The sequence below is a fragment of the Brienomyrus brachyistius genome, unplaced genomic scaffold (assembly GCF_023856365.1).
Source record: "Brienomyrus brachyistius isolate T26 unplaced genomic scaffold, BBRACH_0.4 scaffold47, whole genome shotgun sequence".
In the NCBI taxonomy this organism is placed as follows: domain Eukaryota; kingdom Metazoa; phylum Chordata; class Actinopteri; order Osteoglossiformes; family Mormyridae; genus Brienomyrus; species Brienomyrus brachyistius.
Genome location: NW_026042322.1, coordinates 92,944 through 115,473, shown reverse-complemented (window position 1 = coordinate 115,473; position 22,530 = coordinate 92,944). Strand labels below are relative to the sequence as shown.

Here is a 22,530-nt window from a genome sequence, read left to right as displayed (position 1 = left end):
GGGGGAGCACGGACGGGGGTGTCGCTTATACTGTCTTTGGTCCACGCTGCTTGCTTGTCCGATAGGCTGAAACAGGAAAAAGTTTCCGTCCCCGTTTGAGCCACTCCTCCATACATTTCCTCCATGTGATTCCACATGCACTCAAGTTAAAAACAGATTTTTTTTAGACTTTAATTAGTCACGATTTTCTTGTCTTTTAATGCATTTATTTCTTGGCGGATTTATTTTTTCCAAGTTTTCAACCAAAGGTTAATCAGAGACTCGTCGTTTCGACTGCTTTCTGCCATTTGCATTGCTTTTGAAGGCTCTCGTTTTTGTAGCCGAGGTGAGACGTGTCCCTATAATAACGCCGCGCATGGCTGTCACAGAGTTAAAAAAGCCATTCTGACGGACGCTTATGAGAGCGCGTCACGTCTCCGCGTCTGTTTTTCTTTTGTTTTCTTTTTCAGCGATCCGCGACCGCTAAGCGGGGGCCAGAGGGGGAGACATGACGGCCGAAGTGAACCCGCGGTCCGATGCCACACGGCCCGACGGTAAGGCGCGCCTCCGGCGCTTTGCGTGAATGCGAACCGCGCACCTGGCTTTGCGGAGGCGAGCGCAGCAGACCCGCAGCGGCGGATCGGGGGTCGGGCACAGCGCTGATCGGGCGCCGCCATGTGACTCTCGGAGGCGGATGATCTGTTACCTCAATCCGCTACATCCTTACTCCATATGCAGGAATAAGAAGTGGCAAAGTATACGCTGATCTGCCTTTTGTTGGTCTGTTTTGCCTGGATGGGGAGGAGGGGGGGCACGTCCGGACACAAGCTCCAACGACATGCACTCATGGCCCGCTTCCCTTTGCCCTATAACACAGATAAACGCGGTCGGATTGTGCTTGCAGTACGCGAGACGTCACGGGCTGTTACGGGACATAAAAACGATTTATTCCGTTATACCAAAGTTTGCATTCTGAAGCGAGTAGTAATTGGTTTAGTGTCGCGTTGTTTTCGGTGAGTTAATTGCCTTGTTTGTGTGGGATTATCCATTTGGCCAGAGTTAAAGATCCCCAGTTCACTGTCTCTTGTTTTGTTTAAACGGCAACGCCCCCAAACATGCAGAAATAACGTGATTACCTGCGGATTTACCGCGGTGCACAAAGAGCTCCTTCCTTTCAATATTCGTTTCTGAATTTTCGTGCTTAATAAATATGTATTTTATCGCACATGCGCTATAAAGCACGAAAACCCAGTACCTACTCCCTAAATCAGTTTAATAAATGCATTTAATTTGCGAGTGCTCGGAACTAGCAGAGAAAGAGGCTGGGTGCTTGTCTGCACCTTTGGGAAGCGCTGATCTGTTACATAACGCGCTGCTTCGCTGCCATCCTGTTATGTAAGTGGTGTATGGTGATTTCACTCATGTTTGCCAGCAACGGTACGAACCATATTCGGCCATATTTGCCCCCCCCACTACTGAAATTATGCTGCCTTAAATCCAGCGCTGTCGGCGAATGGTTCTGTGTATATCATAGTTGTGCAATATAAGCCACAGGTATGTAGAGGGAGAGAGGGTGTATTCCTGGACCATTTTCTACTCATCTTCACTTTGGACCATTCATTCCTTATATCGAAGGTAATCAAAAGTGAAGGATGTGGGATTTTCCGACCCGGTCTGTTGTGCAGGGATGGGGCTGGTTAAGAGGTGAACTCTGCTCAGTCCTGCTATAAAAAGTGACATTCAGTTTGGTCAGATACAACGCCCCCCCCTTTCTCGAGAGGGTGTGCAGCCAAAATTTGCAAGAGTATAAATGATCTGTCGTTGCCAATTTGCATCGGTGCTTCAATGCTTATGCATTACTAGTTGAATCTTTCATATGCCGGTCATTAGGCTGGATGATCGCTATACTAAAAGGCCATATTAATGAATTTGTAACACACACAGTGGCCATTATTGCCAAGATTGGGCGCTTTGGAGTGGCGGCAGGTTTGCACATTTACTTAATGCACGGTGTGCGATTTCTGTTTGTGGGTGAGTTTTTGACAGTTAGGCAGCGGTCTTGCGGAGAGGACAGACTCCGTGCTCCTCTGACTCGTTTCCTGATTCGAGCAGGTTTATTTGAGCTCGTTCTGTGCCGAGCAGAGATTTCATTTTTTTTACCCCGTGTTTATGTTTTTATGAACATATATTCTTATCTGTATAAATATTGCGTTGTAGATTTTTAAATTTTGACTTTGTATAACGCGCTTGACTATTAGAAAAGTGCTATATATGAAAAACGTGAATGATAATAGAGTTAGGATTAGGGCTAATCACTTCTGGTTACATTTCTGTGCAAAGCTGTTTGTATAAATCACTTTTTTCCCCCAACACTTTTTAAAGCATGCAGCTAGATCTTACATGGCTGTTCAAAGGGTACAACAGCAGGCTCCAATCCAGGGGCCGGCATATAACCTTTGTGTGCTCCGCGTAAATACCACACAAGTCTCGCTACGCGCAAGGGTGCGTCTGCTGAGGTGGATATGTGTCAGTGACTTATCTTTGTAGCTTGTGGCTGAGGGTGACCCAGCCAGTCCATGAAACGAGACTGAATCTTCTGGGTTTTGTTTTGTTTGTTTCGACTGAGAGGAAATGACCTCCCCGCCTCCTCACCTCCAAAATAAGAGCATGGAAACAGCCTTGGTAACAGCCCTCTTCCTCCTCTTGGTTACCACTACAGTGCCAGTTGTTATCAGCACCCAGCGAGCCGCTGTCAAGGTCTCGAAGCTCCAGTGTGGACGTACCCTGGTACATTAATAACATTTATTTATTTAGCAGTCATTTTTCTATAAAGTAGAAAGGGGGAGGTGACTCTTATCCGCAAAGGGCCGGTGTGTTCGCAGGTTTTTGAGATAACATTTAGGTCAGAGGTTCAACTCCAGGTTTGAGGACTCTTCAACCAATCAGTCCTCTTATTAGTAATATAATTAGGTAATTGCAGCAAAAACATGCACACACAGCGGCCCTTTCTGGGTAAGATTGCCCACCCCTGTCCTAGAGCAATAGGGGTTTAAGGGCCTTGCTCTGGGGCCCAATGGTGACATCACTTTTAAAAAAATAAAAAAACATAGTTTTTTTTTCTGCATTTAAAATCTCCTGATTTGGGAGGTAGCTTAGTAGTTACAGAGGAACTAAACGAACGCAAACATCCAGACGAATATAGTAATAAACAATAAATGTCAGGGTGGGGCATGACCTTTGCAGACCTTCTGTTTACATATTTTTCCAGTTTGGCAGCTCGACATTCTTCGCCAAACGATTCTCTGACTCGACCAAGTTGTTTGTTTTAGTTCCTGCGTCACGTGACAGAGGAGAGCCCCGGCGATTGGCGGAGAGGCCAGCTGCCGCGTGGTTAACTGCGGGGAGCGAGCGGCTTCCTGTGCGCCCCCCCCCCCCACGCGTGGTTCGCGTGACTCGACGGAAACGCAGAGATCTCCACCTGGCGTGCCCGTCGCTGCCGTCAGAAAGCGCTCCGAAGCGCGCGAGGGATTTTGTGAAAGATCTACTGGTGGCAGCTGCGTATCCACTTTGCTTTAGGCGTCAGGTGCAGCGAGTGTGTAAAAAAAAAAAAAAAAAGGCCTGGGGAGTCGCCACGCTGCTCAGCCCTGTTTCCCCACACCTGTGTTTGGGTTCACAGGTCGGTTGTGTCGCACGCCCTGCCAAGAGCATCAGTCAGACCGGTTTGGGTCGAGCAAGCCAACTAAGGCGTATAAGTCACATGACCTGACCCTGCAGCCCTACAGGGAAATTCATTGGATCATGAAAGTTTTCCTTTGGGGGGGGGGAGTAATGTGTGCCAGATCTGTTCCTCTAGTCACGTGAGCGGTATGTGGCATTGGGACAGCCACGCGATACCCGCTAACATTACCCTGCAGGGTACTGTAGAGGTCCCCCCCCCCCCCCAAAAAAAAAGGGCCCGTCAGCTTTTTTCCTTCCAGCTCTACTCAGGCCCCTCCCACTTGGCTGCTGTCCAGCATCTGCCTCTGAGTGCTCCTTTGGATCGCCACGATATCCAAGCATGGCAGCAGACGCATTCTGATTCACTTCGTTCTATGATTTTTATTTTTATGTTTTTACTTCTGACCCCCGCCTGGCTGCAAGCCGGCGCCCACTCAGAACCCGCCAAGCAGAAGTGAACATTGTCCCGGCCGAGCGGTCGGGGCCCGCATGGAGTTCGGTGAGAAGGGGGTGGGGCGTGATGTTAGGGGGCTGGTGAGGGAGGACTCGCGGGGCAGGGCCGCGGGATTCCTGTCCTTCCGTTTCAGCCAGCCGCTGCACTGCGGCGGCCGTCTGCGGCCCAGTTTCCCTCCAAAATCCGTTTCTGAATCTGTTCTGCTTGTTTGTGATCGACAGCTGCAGGACTTTCACTCTTCCAGCTGCTTCCTCCCACTCCTGATTGTCACTTTCGCTTTTCGCAGCTGTTTTTATCTCCTCTTAATGTGCTGCTCCGTGTTTTTAATGAAGACAGTAATTGTTACCCGGCTCAGCACACACAAGCACCGTTATTTATTTCTGTCTGGCAGCATCGTGCTGTGCAGTTGTTTTGGTTTTGCTCCTGTTCCTGTCGGTTTAAGCCGAACGTTGCCAGTTAAAGTGCTTTTTTTTTTTTTTTCTTTTTTCTTTTAAACTCCCACATCCTGTCTTTTATCTGATCGCTTACCTCAGTGGGGTCACAGGCGCCTTTTATAACTGCTAGACCAGCTGAAACGGCCACTTCTAAACTGGTGTTATTTTCTGGGCGGGTGTGGTTGGGCAAAGATCCGTGGGCTTTAATCGGAGGTGAACTGAGTGTAATCACCTGAAAGTCTGAGCGTGGTTCTGGATCCTGAGTTCACCGGTCCTTGAGTGGTTCCCTGTCGCCGCTTGAGTTGGCAAACGCCAGTCGAGCCTTGGTATGTGTCTGCTGTTCGCCACGACTGGCCCCGACTGTGTGGGATGGCGAAAAAAAAACTAAACAAATGTTTTATTGAGAGTCTGGCTGATGAGGGAATGGGAAATATGGCGAAACTTCAGCAGAGGAGCGGGCGGGCGTCCGCCAGCGCCCCGGCGAGGATCATCTCCGACGCCAGCTTGCCGTGGGCTCCGCTCTGCTTCCTGTGACAGGTTTGACGGCTCAACCCGTCTATTTTTAGGGTCTGAAGCCTCCCTCCTACAGGCGGTACGCTGGAGGACCACTAGCAGATCGCGGGGACAGGTGGTGATGACCCCCCCCCCTCCCCTCCCCCACCCACCTGCCCGCTGGGGTGGCTCTGTCACAGGAATTGGACTGGTTCTGGATTTGTTTTTTTTTTTGAGGGGGACTTATTCATTAATAAACGGGACGGATCAAGCGTCTGCAGGCACTGTGTGCATCAAGTCAAGGTAGAGCAGCCATTTCATCAGGATGAGTCAAATGGTCAGATATGACCTGCTGGTGGCCTTTTGCCCCCGCCCCGCTGTTTATTTTCTTACCTCTGCTGATTACATGAGACATCCCTGTGGAGGCTGGTCAGTATCTTCCCCCCCCCTCACCACAACTCGGCGTCAAACTGCTGTACGCAGAGGAACAATGAAGCCGTTTATATCTCGTATCTACCATCATGGCTTCCCCCTGGACATGAAGATGAACTGAAAGTCATCTTTGTTCCCGTTGTGATCTGCAACTCAGCTTTGACACTTTGGCTGGGTGTACGATCCCCCTGCCAGTCACCTTGCACCAATCGCATGCTTGCGGGAATATTCCACAAATCTTGCTTTTCTTCCCCGTGTAGAAGTGCATTGTTGAAACATACAACCTCTATCTGTGTTTTGGCTTTTCCCCTAACCTGATGCATGTCCGTCGGTTTGGCACAGAACTTTCCAGAGAGTTTTTTTCTTTCTTTCTTTCTTTGTGTGGTTGTGTGATACCCCCCCGCCCATCCGCTCATCTCTTCCACCTCGGTATGTGGGTCTGCAGGGGTGTTTGGTGAGCAGGCGGACGGGGACAGCTCCTACGGCGATGAGGAGGAGCTGAGTGACGCCGAGGTGAATGGGGCGTGGACGCCGCAGGAGAAGGCCCTCCACGAGGCGCGGCTCAAAGCCAAAGCCAAGCGCCGCCTCCGCCGCACCTCCTCCCGCGAGTCCGGCCGCGACTCGGTGTCCGAGGCGTCCGCCGACCCCGCGGCAGACCTCACCAGTCCCAAGGGCAAGCCGCACACCAACGACCGCAAGTCCAGGATGGGAAAGGGCCGTGGTCTCCCCAAAAAAGGTATGCACACGCCGCTTCCTTAGCCAATCAGCTTTATCGACACCTGTAGCTCATCTGGAGTTGTTTTGGTCATCCCACCAGCAGGTGGTGTAGCAGTTGAGGCATATCGCTGCTGCTTGTTTGTCTCACAGCACAGGATTTCTGTGATGGAACCTCTGAGCGTGTTATTCACTTGTTTTTTGCTTGTCTTTTCATGGGTGTCGAACCATATTCCTGCGAGGTTTCAGAAATCAGCAGAGAGGCTGTTAATAATCGTGACTAAAAGTGTGGCTGAGAGGCGGCGGTCATGTTTGCTGGTTTCATTACTGGGGTAAGGAGTACTGGTGGCGGTTTTGTTTCAACGCAGGCGGGGCCGGAGGTAAGGGCGTGTGGGGAGCAGCGGGCATGGTCTACGAGATGGAGGAACCGGATGCCAAGGACCCCAACTATGACGAATCCTCTCAGGTGACAGAGGCAGGCTTGGGGGGTTCTGAGCTGTGGTGTTTCTTCATATTTCAAAGCCCTGTTCGGGGTTAGGGGTCTCACTTATAAAAACAGTAGCTCTGTTTTGGTGGGTGGGTCTGTTTTGTCTTTCACTTGTTTCGCCTTTTGTGGTCTTGCCTTGTCATTCAGTCTGAATGTTTTCTTTCGTAATGATGGCCGGGGTCTGTACCGTAACCACCAAAAGCATTTCCTCTTCCTGGTGTGCTCTCCGCACACGGCTGACGCTGAGATTTCTGCTTCTCCTTATACCGATGTTTCGCAAACGCCGTGTTTTTGCTCCCTCTTGGCTCTCTGTAAAAACGTGGAGTGTCTGACGGGGAGCTAAAAGGTGGACTGTCTGCGGGGTCCCTGAGGAACGGACTGTTAAACACTGCTTTGTATTGGCAAATGGCTGAAGTATACTTCATAGCAAGTGTCCAACCGTTGAATTATTTCAGAAGGTACATAATATCCATTTTTTTCTTTACAATCAAGCACAGATTTTGCACTTTTGTAGTAGTGTGTAGATTTCCTATTTTTTAAAATTCGTCCCACGAATTTTAATTGTCAAACCTGGCTCAGAACAGGCTGTTGGGTCTCTGTTGCCATGGTGACTGTCCATCTGACGATATAGGAGACCATGGACAAACCCGGAGACCTCACCCTTTCACCAGGGACGTGATTTAGGTGCTGTGTTTGCTTTTGGAAAAGGGCCCTGAGCGTTCATGGGGGGCAGGGGTGTTTTCCAGGCCCATGTGACATGGTGAAGTCGTTTTTCTTAATAAATGGAAAATCAAGCAGGAAGGTGAAAAGTGAGTCAGTAGGGCTCTTAAATTCCCCTCCCACCTCTGTTACCTCCTGATGTTTTTGAACGAGGGCTCGCTCTTTTATCGTGAATCTGTGTCCTTGTCAGCTTCTTGGCTTGCTTTAGCTCAAGCCCGGACACCGTATGGCCATCTGAGGAACATCGTTGCTCCATGCTAAAATGCTAAAATGCTAATCATCGCCACAGTGGATTCCATCGGGCTTGGCGGACCGAACCTTCCAGTTGATGCTCGTCGGCGCGCGTGCGAGCCTACAGTGCTCCAAGCGCCGCAGTTGAAATTCTGACCACCGGGTGGCGCGACTTAACGGCAGTATAGTTCTCGTCGACGCGGAAGACAAGATGGTTTTTGAGCTCCGGTGTTTGTGTCGCTCTTTTGAAGGGGAACACGGTCTATGCTACGGTCATGCCGGAGCTGGAAGAGCAGGAGCTGGAGAAGACAGTCAGCCCCGTTGTGAAGGAGTACTTTGAGCATGGGGACACCAAGGAGGTTCAGGTGAGACCCAGGTCTGAGGCAGGGAGTATAACAGGAGAGGTGATCATACGGACTTCAGATAGGTCTAATGAGGACATCCTGTTAAATTAGTGGGGACTGCATATTAATAGGACTAAGGTTCCAAGCTATAGTTTTACTGGCTCCCATGTGCTCACTGTCTGTGAGACGCAGCCACGCCCTCTCACTAGTAACCACGTGTGTGATCCACCTCCAGATGTTGCTGAAAGAGCTGAACCTGGGCAAGAACAAGTTCAAGGTGTCATCGCTGGCCGTGTCGCTGTCCCTAGAGGGCAAGGCCAGCCACCGCGAGCTGACGTCCCGGCTGCTGTCCGACCTGATGGGCAAGGGCATGTCAGAACAGGACATGGCACGGGCATTCGACAAGGTGCTGATGGAGCTGCCCGACCTCATCCTGGACACACCGGAGGCCCCGCAGGTAGTGGGTGTGGGTGGGCGCGGGGGGGGCGGGGGGGGGGGGGGGGGGGGGGGCGGGGATTAGTGATGGACAAAATGACGCTTCATGAACCATTAGCTGCATATTTTTTGTTCCCACTAGATGGTGCTCTTGGCTTGCTTTGGGGCATGCTCTGTGCAGTTTTTTTTAACAGAAAACACCGTCAAAAAATACAGCAAATGGAATTATGAAGCGTCATTGTGTGGGCACCATGAAGTATATTTCCATAGGCGCTTTCACACCAGTGGAAGTTTTTTTTCTGGAACCAGAACCTTTTTTGTCGCGTTCACATGGCAGGAACTCGGCCCGATTGTAGTTCCTCAGAGGCAGTTCTCAAAGCCTTTTTAGCACCTGCTCTAGACTTGGTACTTCTCGTTCAATCACAGACTACTGGCGAAGCATTTACAGCGACAAACTTGCTGATTGGTTGACCACAAGCACCGGCGCTAACAAGGAAGTTACGCCTAAGAGCAGAAAAAGATGTAGCAGGGCAAAAACTGAGCGGATGCAATTGGGGTGCAAAAACAGTTCCATTTATTGTACCAATTAATACATTTTGTGCTTGTGTCTCCGTATTTCTGCATGGGAAAATTCAATTGATAAACCATATACTTTTCTGTAATATTGCCAGTGCCGGTGCTTATTAGTGGGATAGCATTCTCTAGTTTTTTATTCTGTGGAAAACAAAAGATTGATCTGCTGGCCAGATTTAATAAAGGCTGTGTCTCATTTTGAAAGCGATCGATCCCCCAATAACCAACAAATAACTATCAAAATGACTTATTCCTCCTCCATTGTTTCAGGAGGTCAGTGTAGTTTCGTATGAAATTAACAGTGAATTTTTTACCTTTAAGCCTTTTGCACCTTCCCTGCTTAATTAACATACAGGTTCCACGTCCTGTTATGCAGTGTGAAAGCGATACACGAAAGTGGTCCGGAGCTACAAAAGTTCCAGCTCTAGAAGCCCTGGGACTTGTAACCAGGTGCAGGTTCTGGAACTTTGGTGTGAAAGAACCCAATAATGAATGGCTACTGTAACATGTCAGGATGCCAGTTTACGTTAATTTGTCTGTCCAACACTTTTCATGTAGAATGACTTAGAGTAAGGGGAGGTGGGTTACAATTTAAGTGTGCTCCCTGGGACTCGAACCCATGACCTTTGTGTCATTGCCATGGTGGGCTACTCATTGAGCAGCATGTTCGGCCATTTGGAGTGAAGACTCACCAAACTTGGAGGTTCGTGTTCTTGCCGTGTCCACAGATGCTGGGTCAGTTCGTCGCTCGGGCCATTGCTGATCACGCCCTCCCCCTGAACTTCCTGGACCGCTACAAAGGCATGGTGGCCTGCGATCACGCCAGGTGTGGGCAGCATTCGCAGAAGTCACCCCCCCCCCCCCCCATCACCACGAAACAAGACCATGTTTGAAATTTATTCATGAAGGGAAAAAGTTTTTTCGCAGCTCAGTCTGTGTCAAGTCTCCTGTCAGACACCTTGCAGTGATTCCTGCTGTTTGCTCAGATTTAAACTCCGATAACCCTCCCGATCCCACAATGCCCTGCTTTCATGATTCCTGGTGATTTGGGGACACGCCTACTTCCCTCCCTCCAGGGCAGCCCTGGACCGGGCAGCCGTACTGCTGTCCATGAAGCGGGAGATTGTGCGACTGGACAACGTGTGGGGAGTGGGCGGCGGCCAGAGACCCGTGAAACATCTTATTAAGGAGGTGAGGGTGGGTGGAGCCTGGGTGCAGGAGTGGGAGTGGGCGGCCAGTGTGAGTGTATGAATCTTGTTGCTTGAGTGGGTGTTGCCAGGATACAGTAGTGGGTGGGGTATGAATATATTAATTGCGAGCGTGGGTTTGATGTGAGGTTAAGCGTAGGTGGGGTTGACGCCTTTGTACTGATTATGCAGGGATTTACTTAGAAATTCGGAATTTCTGATTTTAACCTAAGCCTGCATGTATACATTTATTGATGTTTATAAATACGTTAGTAAAAGGCAGTTTTAGCTTTTGGTTTTAAATATCTGCCATTTACTCCACTGTGTTTTTGGCAGATTGAATGTCTGTCAGCAGCAGGTCCATTTGGATGCCGAACTACCTGCTGTTGTGATTTTTCTGCCTGGGTGTGTGGAAATGCTTGGAAAGCTTTACTGGTTTTGTACCCTGACCCTTCCTGGGGAGGCTTCAGTATTCCTGTGAGGTTCAGGCGTCAGCAAGGAATTGTGGGAGACGTGCCATCGCTATCTCGGAGCCATCCTCCTGTGTCAGCAGAATTTGCGTCCTCTCTCGCTCTCTCTCTCGCTCTCTCCCTCGCTCTCTCTCTCTCTTTCTGCCTGAGTGTACCACATGGGGTCAGTTGGAAGCAGCACAGTGCAGAATGTAAGCCCATAAGAGAGAGGATTTTGCACCATTATTCACCTCCCCGGTGTGAGAGAGGGGCCCCTGTGGAGATATAATTTTCCCGACATATTCCCAGCCTGATCTGGCATCATTCCCTGGACATAGACAGCTCTGGTTCAGCAGAGAAGAGTTTTGCTTTAAATCGATTAATGCCGTCTGTGAACTTTGTTAACCCTTGGACCATTTTAAAGCATGTTCTCGATTGCACAGGATTGGCTGAATGCTATTAGACTTCAATGTTGTTTTAGTCACTTGTTCCAGTTCTGTAAAAACCCAGTATGTGGGATTACCATGAATCACTCGGTTTTTTTTAACCCATTGGGAGCCAGTAAAGCAGTGTGAACGGCGTTAGACTGCTGACGGTGTCACACACCTTTGGGTGGGGTGTTAAAGAGAATGTTTGCGTGTGCGTGCGATTGTAACGCAGCTCCCCTGTCACGCTCCAGATGAACCTGCTGCTGAAGGAGTACCTGGTCTCGGGGGAGGTGTCCGAGGCGGAGCGCTGCCTCAGAGATCTGGAAGTGCCCCACTTCCACCACGAGCTCGTTTACGAGGTTCGGAGCCCGTCCCACGATCCTCAGCGCTACAAAACAACGACCTCCCTGCTGTATTTAGTGAATAGAATTCCTGTGATTTGCATACTTTACTTATAAATTTTACTTTCATAAAAGAAAGTATGTTTCTAACTTTGTAAAATGATCCTCAGCTGACTTGAAGGCTGTGACCCCGGGTATTATACTTAACAACGGACATTCGTAAGGGGTGCGAGGGAGGGTTCTTGTTGAAATGGCAGAAATCCTGCGTAACACTGCCATCTAGTGGCAGGTTGGGGGCTATGCCTCACTTTAATAGATTAGCATGAAGAATGATGGAACCGCATGCTACTGCTGACTGACCCGTATGGGAATCTGATTGAATCATACTGACCTCTTTTTCGCACTTTTCAAAGGTGAATATTCTCCCATGACTCAAGGCCTAGCGGGATGACGTACAGCTGCCGAGTGTATTGTGGTTGCTTAAGTTCCCCCTTTGCTGTCATTTCTCCTCCTGCCACCCCCCCCCCACCCCCCACCCCCAGGCTGTAATCATGGTCCTGGAGTCCAAGGGGGAGACGGCCATCCAGATGATGGTGAAGCTCCTGAAGGCCTTCTGGGGGATGGGCCTCATCACACTGGACCAAATGAACAGGGTCAGTGGAGCGGCTACCATGGAAACAGAGCTCTGTGCTCCTCACTACTGAGAGGCGTGGGGTTCAACGTCTGGCTGCAGACGGCTGCGTGGGTGTGTGCGCACATGTGTGTGTGTCTGTGTGTGTGTGTGTGTGTGTGTGTATGCGTGCGTGTGGGTGTGCACATCATGCAGAGCACATGGCTGTAGACAATGTCCTGTGATGACCACCTGACCGGTCCCGGTGGACCCCGGGGCTGTGCCCTCTCTGCAGAGCAGAGGGCTATAGACAAGGTCCTGTGATGACCACCTGACCGGTCCCGGTGGACCCCGGGGCTGTGGCCTCTCTGCAGAGCAGAGGGCTATAGACAATGTCCTGTGATGACCACCTGACCGGTCCTGGTGGACCCCGGGGCTGTGCCCTCTCTGCAGAGCAGAGGGCTATAGACAATGTCCTGTGATGACCACCTGACCGGTCCCGATGGACCCCGGGGCTGTCTCCTCTCTGCCTGAGTCTCTGTACCTTTAATTAACATACTTCCAGGCTACCCAGATAATTATCTTCCCTGATGTCTGAGCCTCCAGTTAAAATGTACTTGCTTAACAATGAATGGCTTCCATTTCATTAGCTTCCAGGCCATGTCTCTGTGAGCACCCCAATTGTATTCCTAAGCCCCCCCCCCTGTTACTTCACACCCCCCCCCCCCCCCTGTTACTTCACACCCCCCCCCCCCCACCACAGGGCTTCCAGCGGGTTTACAGCGAGCTCCCCGAAATCAACCTGGACGTGCCTCATGCTCACGCCATTCTGGAGAGCTTCGTGGAATTGTGCCACCAAGAGTCAGTCATCACCAAACAGCTGAGGGACACCTGTCCATCCAGGTAACCCCCCCACCCACCTACCCCCGGCCTGCACCAATGCATTTGCTTTGAGGCTGTTTTGTCCGTATAGGAATTAGTAATTCTATTTGTCTAATTTTGTACATCTACAGTGCTCACATTAAGTCAAAAAACAACAAAAATCACTATTTTAATCATTTGTTTACAAATAATATATCACATTACAAACAATCAATAGTTTTAAGTAAAACATTCGTTTCAATAAACTGAAACCCAAATTATAGTTCTAAGTCAGCTGTTCTGAGATAAAACGTTCCTTGACGAGAAATTTATTTGGGAGCTTTTTAATCGGTACCACCTTTACGATAACATAAGATATTAAAATCTGTGTTTCATATCACTTCTGGAGCCAAAAACTACGATTGCAATTCATAGCGAAATGGCAAGAACAGCAACTGAATCATGACACTTAATAAAAAGACAATGTCTGTGTAGAAGATATGAGCAGATATGTTAAACATACAGAATTCAGCACGCGTCCCAAGGCTTTCTCAGTTTATATTCTGAATTTAATGCTGAATTTATATTGCATAGAAATTCCTTTTATTTAAATCACGGGCTGTTTTCACAGCCACAGTAATTGGCGCGCCAGTGATTGGCCGTCTAATTAATCCTCATCATTATGACATTATGATATGCGACCTTGTTAAAAGCGCGTGAACGATTCGTTTCTCCGGCACGTTTTCGGCTGTGATCGTTTGACCGACGGTCGTCTCCTTTTTGTCCACCAGGGGGCGCAAGAGGTTTGTCAGTGAAGGTGATGGCGGGCTGATCAAGAACTAGAAGGGGTGGCTGGTGATGTTGGTGGGGAGCGGGTGGGTATGCTCCGGTTGTGCTTCAGCCCTCACTACAGGCCTGAGGCTTGGATGGGAGGATGTACACCTCCGCCCCCCCCACCCCCGTGCCCTGGCCTTCCATCATCACTGCACCCACCACTGTGTCATCAGGTGGATGAGGAAGGGAACTGTAGGGGAGGGGGGGGGTCATCCGCCATTAAATGTTTCTTTTCCCAAATGTATTTGTTTGCAGGATTTTTGAAAGTTCTTTTCTTGCTTAAGCTTTCTACCCCATGATTTTTTGGGGGCAGACAACCGGGAATAAGGGAGTCACTCACACCGTTTTTCTGTATCACTTCATTGGTAGGTGTACTTCTGTTGTTACCATTGCATGTGACTTGTTTGTAAGGACACTTACATAAAGAAAAACAGAATTTCAAGCAGTAAAATGAGCTCTGTGTGGATGTTTATCCGCCCTGCCCCCCCACCTAAGCATTCACAGGTTCGTGGTCTGTACCGGCCGGTGACTGTCTGACGGAATCTCTGATCTGACACGCACTGCATTGCAACACACACTGCAGTTTGTCCAGCAATTTTCTGTAGTCTGACTGCTCAAAATCCACTGCTGTGAAAACCGAATGTTTTAGGCTTGTGCTATGTGTTAGCGTTTGAAACACGGCCTTGAAAAACTATTTGCCTGTTATTTATTCGTTGTCTTTATCTAAAGTTGTGTATAATCAGAAGCCAGGGTCAGATAGGCCGTGAAATGTCAAAGGCCTTCCTCCAGGGTCCGGGGGGTGACATCTCTCAGCTGAACCCGGGATTTGAACCAATGACCTTCTGATCACGGGCACGATATCCTATCCTGCTGAGGTTTACCACCCCCCCACAAGCAACAGAATTAACACAGGCTTGAACCCAGGGCCTTTGGTGGCACAGCAGGACTGATTTTGAACCAGTTGAGTTATTTGTGATTTAAGTGATTCTCATGTGGAAATTCCCTTTACACCTCCCCCAGCTTGCTCACTGTAGGTGACAGCAAGCTGGCCACAAAGGGCACCCACCTGTTGCAGTACCCAGGGAGATGGGGGGGGGGGTTAAGGGCTTTGCTCAAGGACCCACAGATATGCCAAGGCTGGGCTCGATGCAGCAGCCTTCTGGTCATAAGCATAGAGGCTTAGCCCACTCCGTCACACGCCGCTTATTGAATAATATACACAATTCAAATTACATCGCGCCGAACGCACGCGTTGAGAAATTTGTTCCAAACCGGTTGAAAACGCATCTGAAAGGGACAAGTTTTACAATGAGTCGTAGTTTCTAAGATTTTATTCAATCCCAGCTCTTGGGCAGTTAAGTGAAATTATTGTGAAGTGAACAGACTGTATTTTCACAAAAACTGGTAATGGTTTACTAATTTGTTTTTCTGCTGCAGATACTTTTCAGAAGCATATGTTAAAATGAGTCATAAAAGATTGGTTTGACGGTATGAATTACATGATTCAGTCGACAGGTAAGTCAGCAAAGCTCAGATGGGATGAACTCCCGCCCTGGATGAACACAGCAGTCCTCAGGGCCACATCTTTGGGCGGTTTGCATGTAACGTATGGTCTCTCTCTTTGGCATCGCCTACTTCGGCTGTGCACAGCAGTGCTTCTCCATGTTGAAAGACACAGCCCCTACGCTGAGTCTTAGTAGGTTTGATAACATAACATCTCGAGAGGCACTGTCATGAACACCGTGGTTTAAATCACAGAGGAAGACATTTCTAGATGTTCACCTGAAGATCCAGAATATGTCCAAATAAGCTAGTGACACACAGGTCTTTGGGCTCCTGTTGTAACATGACCAGCAAAGGATGATGAGATTACAGAGGACAGGGTGATGGCTGTAACCGGACAGCGCCCCCCTGTGGCGCTTTCATTTTGGGACCTGACCGCCCTTCCGGTAGAGTGACATACAGAACATGGGACAGGAGCCCGAAGGAAAAACCCAGAAGGGCGCCGGTTTGCTCGTCGCCCGCGGCGATTCTGATCCCAACAGTGCTGTCAGAAGGTAGGGTCTGCTCCCACACGTGGTGACAGCGAACAGGGTCGTTTGGGAAAACCTATTAATATTCATAAGAGAAGCTTTTCCTGATTGGCCAGTGAATGCCTTAGACCGAAAAAATAAGAAGCACATTTCGATGAGAGCACGTTCACTGGCCAATCAGGTAGCCCTTTTCATAAATATTAATAAGTTGACCAATCATGTAACGCGTCTCTCGTGAATATTAATAAAATTTCCCGAACCACCATGTAAACAGAAGAATACACCTGCCGGCCTCTCTCCGGCTAAGCGGTACGGCGAAACGCTTAGCGTCAGAAGCCCCCCCGCTGTAATTAGGACATGCCCCCCCCCCTTCCAGCAAATTAGAACAATTAAATGGTTTCAGGGGCTGGAACTGGATGACTCCACCATGATTGTGTGTTTTGATGCGTCAGTCTTCGCCCTCTGTCGATATGGCGTCGGGAGCAAAGGGTAGCAGGATGATCCCGCTCGCGATTGGTCATTTCCCACAGGAGGCAGAGGAGGCTGCCGGCGTGACGTCACCAGGGGCGGCGAGTCACCGACAAGGCTGTAGAACCGCGGGCCGTCTTGCTTTCTTCTTGGATCAAATGTTCCCCACCTCAATAGTAGGCAATTCGGGTTTCTACACAAAGTCTATGCAGTGGTCTGAAGCCTCCCAACTACTTATTAACAGATGAAGCGTTAAGATCTCACTCCGTTTTTAGGGGCAGCGTTATTACTTAGAGCCACATGCATGGGCTTTCATTTACTATTTTTTTTTTATTTTTTTACTGTTTTTGCAAATAACCGATTTTTTTAAGAATCATAGCTTCAGATTTTATTTTGTTTGCCGGTTAACCAAAGTTTGATAGAAAGGTTTATTGTTTAACTATTTCCCCCAGAAATTCATGAGTGTTAACTTCTCAACTGTTTAATCATCTGTAACAAATTGCGTTACACTTGAAGTGCACCAAGACGTTTGTAATTATTTCAATAAAACCCCTTATTGCACGTGTGGGATGGTAGTCTCCGTTCATTAAAATCATTCAGGATTCCCACGCTGTGTTCCTCTCAATTCTTCCGCTTATTTTGACGGTAAGATGATGAATGATTGGTCTTTGTACTCTATGTTTTTGTCTAATATTTTTCCTTTTATATCCTATAAAAATAACAGGGTACAATTCTATTTCAGAATAAGGCAAACCAAAGCCCGTTCTCTTTAAACTCTGTCTTCACTAACTTGCGTCTTACTTCTAAGTTCAACTCTTTACCCTTAAAGCCTGAACAGGTGACAGCCATATTATTTGGGCTGATGACTAATTATAGCGCTACTTTGTAAGCACGTTTCAAAATTATTTATTTCCTTGCTATACGCACTTTTCTGGAGCGATGACAAGGTAATTGCAGTCAATCAGATGACAGCTAGTAATTAAATTGGAGAAGCTTGAGGCTGTGGCCGTCCTTTTGGGAACACAGCAAGCCATTGTAGTACTTGATCAACTCGAAGTAACCCGGGTTTTACCTGGACTGCTTCCTGGCTAAGAGATTTGGTCAAACGTGTGTGTATGAGATCAATGAATGAGCCGGACCTATTCGGCTTGCATCACATGACATTTAATGGCTTCCAATACATTAATGCAGCGTAGATGTAAACAGCTTGATAGCTGTGCCCTTTATTTAATTTCGGCATTTGCCTCCCACGACGATCTTGACGTAATATTAATTGTGTAGTGTCATGTTTATTCCCCCGTCACTCCTCTATAAATGTCATTTTGCGTCATTTGTATGCGACGCGTTGACGCTAAATATTTGCCCGGGGAAAATAAAATGCACCTTTCTCGTGAAATAACGTTATGACAATTAGTAATCTCGATGAAGATAATATGTATGTGTGTGGCGGTGAAAAGGGGCATGAAACACACTTATGAAAGGTTTTAAGCGTTTGCTGCAGGTCTTGGAGATAACGTCATGTTCCTGCGCCGTCTTTAGGTGGGATCGAGGCGAACAGGAAGCAGCGTGACTGATAATGTGCAACCGGAGTTTCGCACGTATTTAAGGTACATCTGCTGTTCGATTTAGGCTGAAGCTGCGAATTCTGGTGCATTTTCTGCTATTCGTCGTGTGATCGTCTCTTTCCCTCCATTTCTTTTTGAATAGCCAGGCGTGTCATTCTCTCCATATAGGGTGTTGCACTTGCGTCGTCAGCTTCCTGGTTTTTACAAACCATTCATTGGAGTGCAGACACTTGACTTTATTTTCGGCGAATTAATAAATCACCATTTACAAGATCGACATGAGATCTGTTTAGTATTAAGATAATTAGAATCACATGATAATCTCTCCGACGTTTTATTACAGTAGTCACGTAGTCTTAAGTAATTGTGCTGTTTACCCCCGTTTCCTAGTACCAAGACGATAACGGTATATAAACCTATGAGGAAGTTCTGAGTGGCCCAGTTTGAGGAAAGGCACATCACCCTTCAACACAAACACAAATAACGTTTTTAGATAACATCAGGATACGGAGACAAGTTAGTGCGGCAGGAGAGAGGGACCCAGATAATGTCGGAAAATGCTCGCATTTGCTCGACTCACAAAAGTGTATGTAGATGAAGGTTATCTTACAATGCTGTTCCCAGAAGCTGATTGCTGTTCTTAATGTTTAGTTGGTGTCCTGCTTAAGGTGAAACTGAAAAACATGGCACATAATTATGAAAAATTGTAGAAAATGTGAGCTTGGTTCATGGATACAACCCTCAGTTATACTGCATGAAATATGAATTCCAGGTTGCACAAGAGAGGGGAGATGCTGTCATGCCGGGAAGAATATTGGGGTTTTTGGAAGGATACTGCGTTTGACAGATCCAGGTTCTTCGTTTTCACATTTTTAAGCACTCTAGCACACTTGTCCCCCCTCACCCCCACTGTAGACTGTCATGGGAAGGATGAGCCGACAGAGGCCAGTGAAGCGAGTCTCACAGAATGATGCCAGCGCCCACCGGAAAGATGAGAAACCCAGCGGCCCACACCGTAAGGACAAGGAGCGGAAGAAGAAGGCCGACATGGGCAAGGTCTTCATCAATATCTCCATTGGCCTCTGCATCTTCAGCCTGGTGTGGTTCTTCTACGCCCTGTACATGCGCTCCTCACTGGCCAGGCGAGTGGTCACCCTGCATCCCTCGCCCCAGGTCCTCCATGATAACAGCACCAGTGCTGCTGTGTCCCCTCAGCGCTTCTGGGGCTCCTACAGGCCACAGGTCTACTTCGGCATGAAGACGAGGAACCCCAGGTCCATGGTGACGGGTACGGACCTCTCCTTAAACATTGAGCCTGTGCTTCTGCCTCCTGGTTTGGGTCTGGGGCGGTTTTCTGCCACACTAAAGCAGGACTTTGTGGTTTGGTAATCTGGGCTTCCGTGAAAAGCTGGCAGCTCCATCCCTGAAAGGCAGCTTCTGCTCTCAGCTTTAACGAGGCCATTATACAAAATTCCAGCTGTATCAATGGCTGAAAAAGATAGGACTGTACTGTCTATAAAACTGGTCCTTATCCTTGCGTTTGAGAAAAGGAGGGAATCTGGGTTCTTTGGAGCCCAGTATTGAGAGGAAGCTGAATGGGTTTAATTAGTGTATTAATTGCATTAATTACAGACTGATAGCCTGCACCTATCCGGAGAACAAGGGCTGAGGACCACATTAAATTAGTTGGTATAAATGTATTCTTGTAAGAAAGTAAATGAAGGCCACCCCTGCAGGGCTGATGTGGATGCGGCAGTCCCCCGAGGCGGACGTGAGTCTGAGGCATACATGCGAGCAGGGTGACCGGCTTCACAGTTACGGGTGGCTGGCACACGACGGCCTGAGCTTTGGCGTGCAGGAGATCCGGGACACCGACTTCATCCTCACCACTGAGTTTGTGAAGCGACCGGGAGGGGATCACGGTGGGGACTGGACCTGGAGAGTGACCGCCAAGCAGCAGGTGAGCAGGTCCATGCCTGTGACGTCCGGAGGCAAAGGGGACAGCTCTGCAGAAATGCTGCAGCGTGCTAAAGAACGATCTGGCTGCTTCTCGGACATTTTAAACCGAGATGTTAAACTATTGGCTGCAGTAGGCTCACCTCTCCTGGCTCCTCCCCCCTCCAACCCCAGAGCTCCGCCCCCCAGCCGCCCATCATCTCGTTGATGTTCTATGTGGCGGCAGACACCCAGGGCTCCCTGCAGGCGCACGTGGAGGAGCGTGGCCGCCTGAGCTCCGTCACGGGCTCCTCTGAGGAGCTGGGCAGCTTCAAGGTGACCTTCGGGAAGCCCACTGCCGGGGAGGCTGCGGGCACCAAGTATGCCAGGTATGTCCCCTGAGGGAGACTGATGGATGGATGGCTGGGTGGATGGAAGCTCGGTGGTTTGTATGAGCTGTCTGGATGGGTTTAAACTTTCTTTCATTGTCCTCCAGTTACAATCACCTGAAGACTGTTAGCCCGGGTCTGGAGAAGCTTACTGACATCGTCCGCAGCAGCCTGAGCCGCAGGTTCGTCTTCAGTCCCCCTTCAGGCGAGAGGAGACCCTACGTTGGCGTGGACGTCCACCGTCCCCCCACACAGCCCCATCAGCAGAAACAAACCAACCCTAGGACGGAGAGCGACTTCGTGCTGCACCAGGTCACAGCGCAGACCCCCTTCCAGATCGAGGTCCTCTTTGAGTCCGGGAGTTTCCGGGAGCGGCCCAACCAGCTGGCGGGCCGGGTTATGACGGAGGAGCTAGAGGAGAAGGTGGCAGCATTCAACCGCAAGTTCGAGGAGACCTTCGGCCTACAGGGCAAGGGATTTACTCCTGCCCAAGTCAAGTTCGCCAAGGCAGCCCTAAGCAACATGCTTGGAGGGATGGGCTATTTCCACGGCCAGTCCATCGTGCAGTCACCCTACAACGAGCACCCCTTGCTGTACCCCGAGGGGAGCTTGTTCACCGCCGTCCCCTCACGCTCCTTTTTCCCCAGGGGCTTTTTGTGGGATGAGGGCTTCCACCAGCTCCTGGTAAGTCGCTGGGACCCCGAGGCCACCCGTGAAGCTCTGGCGCACTGGCTGGACCTGATGAACGCGGATGGCTGGATCCCGCGTGAGCAGATCCTGGGCGACGAGGCGCGCAGCAAAGTGCCCGCTGAATTCGTGGTGCAGTGGAACGAGAACGCCAACCCGCCCACACTCTTCCTGACACTGCAGGCGCTGTTGGATGCCGAGCCGCTGGGGCGCCACTCTGTGGCCACTGAGGGCTTCTTCCGGCGGATTTTCCCGCGGCTACGCACGTGGTTCGAGTGGTACAATGTCACACAGTCTGGCCCACTGCCTGGTTCGTACCGCTGGCGGGGGCGGGACAAGGACGCCAACCTCTTCCTCAACCCCAAGACACTGACGTCGGGGCTGGACGACTACCCCCGGGCCTCGCACCCGTCAGCCGATGAGCGGCACGTGGACCTGCGCTGCTGGATGGCGCTGGCCTCCAGTATCATGGCCCGCGTGGCGCAGCTCCTGGGTGAGCCGGCCAGCGACTACCAACGTGCCAAGCGCGAGCTGAGCGACAACGCACGGCTGGCCGAGCTGCATTGGTCTGAGCACTTGGGTGCTTTCGCCGACTACGGGAACCACACCCCTGCTGTGTCATTGGTCCAAGAAAAGGTGTACGTACCCCCAGGGCAGCCCCGGCACCAATTCCCCGCAGCCCGCTTGGTGCGCTCCGTCCGCCGCGCCCCCAAACTCCAGTACGTCAATGCTCTGGGCTACGTCAGCCTCTTTCCCTTCCTCCTCCACCTCCTGACCCCCGACTCGCCCAAACTGGGGCACATCCTACGTGACATGAGGGACCCCGGCAAGCTGTGGACCCCCTACGGCCTGCGCTCGCTGTCCAAAGCTGACCCCATGTATATGAAGCGTAACACAGAGCATGACGCCCCCTACTGGCGAGGGCCCATATGGATCAACATCAATTACCTGGCTGTGAGGGCCTTGCACTACTACGGCAAAACGGACGGGCCGTACCAGGAGTCCGCGGCGGTGCTATACCAGGAGCTCAGGACTAACATCATCGACAATGTTTACAGACAGTACATGGAAACGGGCTACATCTGGGAACAGTACAATGACACCACGGGGCGGGGTGAGGGGAGCCACCCCTTTACCGGTTGGTCGGCTCTTGTCACGCTGATCATGGCTGAGCAGTACTGAGGTGCTGGTCCACACCGACGTCACGCGCCAAGTGATTTTCGTTTTAGTTTTTAACTTTTTGTCTCTCTACAGATTGTTGTATAGATGTGTTCTAATGACATCAAAAAATGTTCCAGTTTCTGTGAGGGGGAATAAAATGTAATTAAGGGTCCGGGGATGAAGTCTTTTGAGTTTTTCCTGACTTAAAATTTATACGAAACCGTTCTATTCAGCGCACTTGAATTGCGCCGAAGGTCATTTTCAAGGAGCGATCGGAGTAAACGTGCTTGCATCCTCCAGAAGATACCACCTTTACACATTGCGAAACCCAGTAAAAACATTGCTGATAATTCTTTAAACAATAGTAAAATAAAGCAGTTTTGATCCCCACTTTTCACGTGTTGAATTTTCTTCAGTGTGTAGCTTTCATTTGATGATCCCTCTCTCCCTCCCTTCATAATTCCCTCAATTCATCCCTCCCTCCCTCTCTTTACTTTCTTGAGCCCTGTATGAAAAGGACTCCGGTGTGCTGTTGGGGTCAAAATCCACTTACCGTTTTTATTCCATCGA

At 49.7% G+C, this 22,530-nt stretch overlaps 2 protein-coding genes across 5 annotated transcripts; both read left to right on the top strand.

Moving 5' to 3' along the window:
• The first annotated feature begins 160 nt into the window (after positions 1-160).
• Positions 161-14,173, top strand: pdcd4a (programmed cell death 4a). Of its 2 annotated transcripts, XM_048999725.1 has the most exons (12): positions 161-325; positions 450-533; positions 5,954-6,244; positions 6,591-6,688; positions 7,912-8,025; positions 8,240-8,461; positions 9,741-9,838; positions 10,089-10,203; positions 11,328-11,435; positions 11,960-12,070; positions 12,791-12,930; positions 13,680-14,173. In XM_048999725.1, exons 2-12 carry the CDS (start codon positions 488-490, stop codon positions 13,729-13,731), a joined length of 1,395 nt encoding a protein of 464 aa, XP_048855682.1. In that variant the 5' UTR covers positions 161-325; positions 450-487; the 3' UTR covers positions 13,732-14,173. The 2 variants fall into 2 exon arrangements, with proteins under 2 accessions (XP_048855682.1, XP_048855683.1); XM_048999726.1 differs by lacking the exons at positions 161-325; positions 450-533 and adding an exon at positions 4,029-4,195.
• A 2,605-nt stretch (positions 14,174-16,778) lies between these two features.
• Positions 16,779-22,350, top strand: mogs (mannosyl-oligosaccharide glucosidase). 3 transcript variants are annotated; one of them, XM_048999719.1, is made up of 6 exons: positions 16,779-16,868; positions 17,763-17,830; positions 18,704-19,076; positions 19,525-19,748; positions 19,919-20,112; positions 20,220-22,350. In XM_048999719.1, exons 3-6 carry the CDS (start codon positions 18,710-18,712, stop codon positions 21,979-21,981), a joined length of 2,547 nt encoding a protein of 848 aa, XP_048855676.1. In that variant the 5' UTR covers positions 16,779-16,868; positions 17,763-17,830; positions 18,704-18,709; the 3' UTR covers positions 21,982-22,350. The 3 variants fall into 3 exon arrangements, with proteins under 3 accessions (XP_048855676.1, XP_048855679.1, XP_048855677.1); XM_048999720.1 differs by lacking the exon at positions 16,779-16,868 and adding an exon at positions 17,149-17,170; XM_048999722.1 differs by lacking the exon at positions 17,763-17,830 and having other exon boundaries at positions 16,796-16,868.
• The last annotated feature ends 180 nt before the right edge of the window (positions 22,351-22,530 follow it).

Bases quoted from the DNA above. Each gene is read 5' to 3' on its own strand.
- pdcd4a (XM_048999725.1), top strand. From the start codon at position 488: ATGACGGCCGAAGTGAACCCGCGGTCCGATGCCACACGGCCCGACG. The intron at 10,204-11,327 runs GTGAGGGTGGGT...GTCACGCTCCAG, and splicing joins TGAAACATCTTATTAAGGAG to ATGAACCTGCTGCTGAAGGA. The intron at 12,071-12,790 runs GTCAGTGGAGCG...CCCCCACCACAG, and splicing joins CACTGGACCAAATGAACAGG to GGCTTCCAGCGGGTTTACAG.
- mogs (XM_048999719.1), top strand. From the start codon at position 18,710: ATGGGAAGGATGAGCCGACAGAGGCCAGTGAAGCGAGTCTCACAGAAT. The intron at 19,749-19,918 runs GTGAGCAGGTCC...CTCCAACCCCAG, and splicing joins GAGTGACCGCCAAGCAGCAG to AGCTCCGCCCCCCAGCCGCC. The intron at 20,113-20,219 runs GTATGTCCCCTG...ATTGTCCTCCAG, and splicing joins GCGGGCACCAAGTATGCCAG to TTACAATCACCTGAAGACTG.